The sequence below is a fragment of the Silene latifolia genome, chromosome 9, assembly GCF_048544455.1.
Source record: "Silene latifolia isolate original U9 population chromosome 9, ASM4854445v1, whole genome shotgun sequence".
Taxonomy (NCBI): domain Eukaryota; kingdom Viridiplantae; phylum Streptophyta; class Magnoliopsida; order Caryophyllales; family Caryophyllaceae; genus Silene; species Silene latifolia.
The window spans coordinates 80,088,340-80,096,065 of NC_133534.1; the positions used below are offsets into that span (position 1 = coordinate 80,088,340).

General features: G+C 42.6%; 1 protein-coding gene across 1 annotated transcript; it reads left to right on the plus strand.

The window, feature by feature from the left end:
• The first annotated feature begins 1,294 nt into the window (after positions 1 to 1,294).
• On the plus strand, positions 1,295 to 1,918 carry LOC141598189 (uncharacterized). The gene has a single exon (XM_074418076.1). The coding sequence runs from the start codon at positions 1,406 to 1,408 to the stop codon at positions 1,889 to 1,891; it is 486 nt and encodes a 161-aa protein (XP_074274177.1). The 5' UTR covers positions 1,295 to 1,405; the 3' UTR covers positions 1,892 to 1,918.
• The last annotated feature ends 5,808 nt before the right edge of the window (positions 1,919 to 7,726 follow it).

The following is a 7,726-nucleotide window of genomic DNA, read 5'->3' on the forward strand; positions in this document are numbered from 1 at the left end:
TTTTGTGATGCTTCTAAGATGGGTTTAGGTTGTGTTCTTATGCAAAATAGGAAGGTTGTTGCCTATGCTTCGCGACAATTGAGAGTTCATGAGGTGAACTATCCTACTCATGATTTGGAGTTAGCCGCCATTGTTCATGCCTTGAAGATGTGGAGACACTACCTCATTGGGGTCCATTGCCGCATCTACACCGATCATAAGAGTTTGAGATATATCTTCACCCAAAAGGATTTGAATATGAGACAACGACGATGGTTGGAATTGGTGAATGATTATGACGTAGAGATGTTGTATCATGAAGGAAAGGCAAATGTGGTTGCCGATGCCCTTAGTAGGAAGTCTACTCATTCCTTGAGTGCCATTCGCGTGCTCCCCGATGACCTTTGTGCCGAGTTTCGTAAGTTGAGTTTGCAACTTGTGGAGAGTGGTTTTGATTATCTTGGTGCTATGGTTGCCGAGCCCGTTCTTCACCGTGAGATTCTAGATAGCCTTGTGGACGATGCTACCTTTAAAAGTTTTAAAGCCAAGCTTCTTGAAGGGAAAGCAAAGGATTGTGAGATTGATGCTAGAGGTTACCTTCGTTACCGAGGACGCATGTACGTGCCCGATACCGTTGATTTGAGGAAGAGAGTTCTAGATGAAGCTCATCTATCCCCTTATTCGATTCACCCCGGAGGAGACAAGATGTATAAAGATTTGAAGCTTCAGTTTTGGTGGCCTAACGTGAAGAATGACATTGCGTCATACGTTGGAAGGTGTCTTACTTGTCAACAAGTGAAGATTGAGCATAAGAGACCCGGTGGTTTGCTACAACCGTTGGATGTTCCTTTATGGAAGTGGGAGTCCATTTCCATGGATTTTATGATGGCTTTGCCTAAGACCGTTGGTGGAAAGGATGCCGTATGGGTTGTTGTGGATAGGTTGACCAAGTGTGCTAGGTTCATCCCTATCAAAGAGACTTGGAGTTTAGACCGTCTTGCTAGTGCTTATGTTGAATAGATCGTTCGTTACCATGGTGTTCCTAAGGATCGTGTCGAATCGTGACCCGCGTTTTTGTTCGAGATTTTGGAAAGCTTTGCAAGATGCTATGGGTAGTAAGTTGTTGATGAATACCGCTTTTCATGCCGCTACCGATGGACAATCCGAGAGGACGATTCAAACTCTAGAAGACTTGTTGCGTGCTTGTGCCCTTGACTTCCATTCTAGTTGGGAGAAGAGCTTACCTTTGGTGGAATTTTCTTACAACAATAGTTATCATGCTTCAATCAAGATGGCCCCTTATGAAGCCCTTTATGGAAGGAAATGCCGTAGTCCGATTTGTTGGGACCAAGCAAGTGATGTTCGTGATCTAGGACCCGACAAGTTAGCCGAGACGATTGATCAAGTGAAGCTCATCCGTGAAAGAATGAAAGCCGCCCAAGATCGACAGAAATCTTATGCCGATGTTCGCCGTCGACCCTTGGAGTTTGAAGTTGGAGATAAGGTGTTCTTGAAAGTGTCCCCGATGAAAGGAGTAAAGAGGTTCGGAGTTAAAGGGAAGTTGAGTCCGAAGTACATTGGACCTTATGAAGTGATAAAAAGGATTGGTGCTGTGGCTTATAGATTAGATTTGCCCCCGAGTTTGGGTAAAGTTCATGATGTTTTCCACGTGTCTCAACTTAGGAAATACATTAGCGACCCTAGTCATGTGTTGCAAAATGAAATTCCCGAGCTTGAGCCTAGTCTTTCTTTCGAGGAGAGACCGATTCGTATCTTGGATAAGAAGGAGAAGAAGCTAAGGAGCAAAGTGGTGCCCTTGGTGAAAGTGTTGTGGAAGTGTGGTGATGTAGAAGAAGAGACTTGGGAGCCGGAGGCTTCCATGCGTGTCAAGTACCCTAGTTTGTTTTCTTAAGGTAATACCTTTTCGTTTCAAGTTTCGAGGGCGAAACTTTTTAAAAGGAGGGATGATTGTAACACCCCGCGCCTTTCTTATATTTTAAATGAACTTTTAAGTAATTTTTATTAAATAATTATTATTTAAAGCTTATTTTCATAAAATATCGTCGTAGCCGTGTAACGGTAATAATAGTGTAGATTTTAATAATATTATTCTCCGACTCGAGTTATAGTAGACTTGGGACGAAAATTCTAGTGGATACCGACTCATTTTGAGTTATTGGGCTTAACTTGACTCATGGGCCTTTTTCCCCCTCTTTTCTCTACACAAAACCTCAACTAAACCCTCACAACTTCATCTCCCTCACTTCTAATTTCTGAAATTTCCCAACAACCACATCACCATTGTTGAACCTTCCCTTACTAACCCTAAAATCACCATATCTCACTCAATTCTTCACCAATCTCGTTCCTTTTCGCGCCATTCTCTTCCTTTTCTCATTTCCCTTCTTTCTAAGTAAGAAAGTCACCATCTTTTCCTCTATTTCCAAATTCTCATCTTACAAGGATGTGGATTCTTGACTTAATACCTTTATTTTTGTGTTTAGGGAGAACTTGGACAACCCGGAGGAGGATAGCTACATCATTGACGAGTCTTTAGAAGATTGAAGTGCAAAAAGATAACGGTGATGGGTTACTCGACTTTTATGTTAAAATTGTGTGAATTGTGTAGTATTAGACTCACATGAATGTTAAATTTGGTGTCTTTCATGCTTTTTGGTGATTTGGTGTTGAGTAGAATACTTGTATGACAATTCTCACATGTTTAAGGAGTAATTTCATGTCTTGTTGTAATATGGTGAAATATGGGATGATGTTAGTGTAATTCCCTCATAATTATTTGATTTAAGCCTCACTTTAATGACTTATAATCCACTCCATATGTTAATTACATCTTGAAAGTGGTAATTTTAAAAGTATTCATCATGTTTAAGAAGTATGAAATGATTAAATGAAAGATGGTTGAATTTGGAAGGCTTTAGATGAATGTTTGTTGAGTTTTCGTATACGGTGATCCTCTGTAGGTGGGCGGCGCCTACCCAACCCAACCGGCAGCGCGTCTTTGCATTTCTGACTTGAAAAAAATAGAGAATTAAGCCTTTGTGATCCCCTACCGGTGGGCCGGGCAATGGCCGGCCTACCCAACCTAGCCGTGTACATGAAATTTTGGTGTCTTTTATAATAGGGTGTATCCCCTGCCGGTGGGCGGCGAAATCAGTCAAACGGCAGAGAATACACAACGTGAAATGTTGAAGTTAATTGACTATAGTAGGTATTCCTGCCGGTGGGCGCGCAAGAGCCAGTCACCCTACGGAGAATACACATTGAATGTTTTTGACCTTGTTTCCTTTAGCTTGTATCCCCTATGGTGGGCGGCGGCAAAATACCCGACGAGAATACACCCTCACCTAATTTGACATTGTTCACCATAGCATGAATCCTCTGCCGGTGGGCGGCGCAGGTGCCCACACCGTGAGAGTACCCGATGTTTCTCATACCTTTATACTTATGCATGCTTCACATGAATTGTTTACGTTATGTTTGTGCAATCTTTTCCACTCGTATTTGTGACCCGAGTGTGACGTTTTACATTGTGAGACTACTCGACATTCCTTATTTATTTGCCCTCGGACATTGGGTCACGGTTAGGTGCCATTGTTTCCGAGTTGGGCTATTTTTCCTTCCGCCTCTTCGGACCGGGGGTCACGGTTAGGTGACAAGGTTCCGCTTGAGGTTACTCGACTTTCGGGCACGGTTAGGTGTACCCTATTTCGAGTCTTGGATACGATTTGGTATCGTTTGTCGAATCGGGTGTCGTCCATCCCGAGAGTCTGGCCAGGTTTAGACTAGGACCGTATTATGATCGTCGTCCTACCAAGAGATTGGAGTCTAGAGGGTTGTCTTGTTTGAGTCTATACTTTGTAATTTGTCTTACATTTGAGTCGAGTCAATTTGTGACCGTTTGACCTAATTATTCTTCTCTCATTTATGCATAACTACTCTTATTGCATTTTGTATACTAATCATGATTCTCTTGTTACCGTAAGTGTTTATCCTTATGCTTGTTTGTTTAATTAAATTCCTAATTACTTGTATTTTGACATATTGTGGCTGGGAGAACCCTGAGTTACTCCCCACTGACTGTGGCTTTCATATTTATTATGAATGACAGGTTGGTGATGAAGCTTAAGTGGGGAAGACCGTGTGAGCTAGCGAGTTCTTACCTTGGACCTTAATTAGCTATCACTTTAATAGACTCACCTACTTTTCGAATTGATGTTAATTCGTGGGATATCTTTTCCCCAATAAATAGACTTGTGTTGTAAACTTAAACTTAATTATCTAAACTTATCTATCGTGTTGGTGATACCTCGCGTTGGACTTCACTAGAAGCTTTAAAAGTTTTAAAAATCTCGTGTTTCCGCCACGATTTACTAGTTATATTTAGTTGCCTCAACGAGGGGTGTCACAAGTGGAGTGATATCAATAGGAGTAGATTCCGTGGCCGAGTCAGCAGCAGCCCTCTTTCTGGTGCTGGATCCAGAGGCAGAAGCAGAGTCCGCCTTTCTCTTCTCAACAGGCTTAGTGGTACCTCCAACGGCCATTTTCCTCCTCTGAGCCAGAATCATTTGCAGAGTAAATCAAGAAGCAGCAACACAACAAATACAGCAGAAGCAGAGCAAGATACCAGACGACATGGAGCCTTCTTCCTCTTCTACTTCTCCTACTTCTTCTTCTCTTCCAGAGGGAGGAGCAGAATCTTGTACCAAGTTGGTGAAAGTTCTCTAAGCAATTGGACGACCAACAGAGAGGTAAGGAGTTCAATAGCTAGTTGTTCGTTATCTTACATTGTGATCCTTGGTAGAGTAGAGATCCAGGGTCTGGGGGCAGTGCATGTCGGCGAACCACCAATGAGTCCAAACATCTGAGGATCCAGGAAATACGCAGCAACTAGAATGTTGTAGTACAACATTCTTGTAGGTGTAATTACAATCAATCAGGGCCATGAAGGTATCAAAGCAAAAAGTATCCAAGAGCGAGTAGTCCTACAGTAAGCAGACAAGAGGAAACAATTGGAAGAAAGACTACGAACCGTAGCTGCAGGAACCAAGAGCACTCTACAACGGGCGCGCAATATAATAAATTACAGCTCAGCAAGAGAAAGGTGAACAGGAGCCAAGCTATTTTGCATGCCCTCCACAACGGAGCTGTGTAAGTCATGCAGGGGGCAGGAGCCTCCCTAACAATTCGCCAGCAGGCACTTACAGTCCTTAAAACGATTCACCGGTAAGGCATTTATAATACTTGAACTATATTTCTTGGGATCACACATGACCTACAGACTACATATTTTGGTACACAGTCTTCCAGATGCAACTCTGCCAGGTTCCAGGTTTTGCTTTAAACATTCTCTGACTCTGAAAATTTGATTGATCTTAAAATGCTTCTCTAGATCATTAATTTTCAAGGTTGGTGTTAATAATCTTAAATACTTTCTTATTTTATTTTTAATACTTTGTTTTCAAGCATTTCTTGACTTTGACACTCTGATATTTGTTAGAAGTTGAACACTCTCTGAATTTTCCAAAAATTATTATAACTATTATTACATTGTCCTTTTAAATGAGTTCCTATTTGAATGAAATTCCAAACTGATCTGGTAGAGTTTGTATTCCCTACAGAAGGCATGTGTCCGTGGCTAAGCACTTACAACCGGGACAACCAGCTTCCCGCGCAGAATTAGCACCCACGCAAGCCTGGCTCCTCCGATTGAGTGGGCAAACAAAATCCCAGAGCCAACCATCCAATAGCGATGGCCAAACACACAGCGTAAAAGTGGATGCACAAACGAAGGTACGCCAGAAACGACAGGATACAAACAGTTGATACGCGCTACACGCGCTACAAACGACAAAATAGACGAGCGATAGAACAGTACTTGCGACGCTCGCAACGCACGCTAAACGCACACTCAAACGCGATCATCTCACGACACATTGATAGACATTGCATTCACAATATATAAGTTCAAAACGTGTTTAATTGCTGCATAGGCTAGATCGCTAGATCATACATTAGGAGGTCATCGCATACACCTAGGTTGCATCACCAACATTTTTCAGGTACCAACTGCGTAAGAAAGTTATGCTAGAGGCTCTCAACACCATAATCACCTACGACGACCAGACCTAGAACGGTAGAGTCAGGAGGTGGCTGGCTCTAGTATCTGCCGGCTGGACCCAACATCCACCAGCATCTCTAAGCTAGACCCAGAATCCACCAGCTGAACCCTAGAATCTACCAGCTGGACCTAGCGTCCATCAGCATCTCTCGGCATCTACCAGTGGGACCTAGAATCTATCAACATCCATCAGCCAGAGCCAGACCCCATCAACTACCCCGCCTGGAGTCTGCCTGTTTAAAGCATCTGTTAGTAGGAATCTATGGGTTGATATCTGCAAAGCATCTACTTACCTCTGCTTCCAGACCAGCAGAACCGTGGAGAGCCAGAAGGAACCCGAAGGAGGCAGCTTTGCCTACTTGTCAATCTCACCCCCATAAGCATCTGCCAGCAGGACTCTACCTCGATACCTACAAAACCTTATTTCCAGACCAGCAGGAGCAGGGAGATGTAATTCTGGGTGCAGAGTAGGGTTCAGAACTATGTCTGATGTATGCAGCAGACATTGCTTGTTCCAACAAAATAACACCGGCAGAGTAGCTGCAGCAGCTTGTCCCTGCAGAACAGCAATAGAGGCTCCAGCAGAATGACAATAACGTCCAGAACCTGAAGGACTAATTTCCCTCCTCACCCTGAAGCTGAGAAGGAAAATTGGGGGCAATTGTTAGGGATGAAAATTACACTTTCATGAACAACGACGTGGCACACGTCTAGTGGATGGAATAAAGTAGATGGGATTGATGACAAGGACAAATGGGGACCATCAGATTAAAAGCAAACAACAAACACACTTTGGTAAAATATCTCACGCAAGAAAGGGAGGAAAAGTCAACAACTGCTCCCTATTTTGATGGAACAGACGCAGGAGTCTCGGAGCAGAAGCAGGAAGACGTTATAGACTTTGACCCAAACAGGCAGCAGCTATATAAAGGCAGAGGCACATCAGAGATCGTTCTACATCTGCACCCCGATTACCAAACTCTCGTCTACTATTAAGCAATCACTAGCAAAATTCGCCTTTGTATTTCCTCATTTATTCTGTCTCGATTATAATGCCAAATTGGTGGGATTCCGACTCCCTCCACGGTTGTTCCCACATCGAGTTTTCCCCGTCACCAAAATTCCTCGTGTCACTCTCTTATTTCGTTGCATTTTCGCTCGTCCATATCGTCGCATTTTACTTCGTCCATAGGCCATAGATCGATCACTTTAACTCACAAATTAAATTAATAACTCGGTAAATTTTTACCAAAACAATCCACATGAATGCACATAATAGATGAGCGAACACTTTGGTGGTAGGATGATAATCATTCACGCTCTTATATCTCTACTCTCTAGTGTGCACACTTCACTTTTTATCTATTCACCACTTTACTTAAAGAGTGGAGACGATGACAGGACATGCTATATGTTGCCCATCTTCTACTGTTGCAATTTACAATAGTTGATTCCAGACGAAAAAGGGCACTGCCCAACTAAAGCAACTAAAACTCACAAAACAAATGATCTTCGTCAAGACTTTTTGAAGACTAAAGTTATAGTTTACCAATATTTTTTCTATTTCGTTTTTACAGATTACTCCATGTCAAGAGAAATATTACTAGT

Coding starts and splice junctions, on each gene's coding strand:
- LOC141598189 (XM_074418076.1), top strand. CDS start 1,406: ATGAAAGCCGCCCAAGATCGACAGAAATCTTATGCCGATGTTCGCCGT.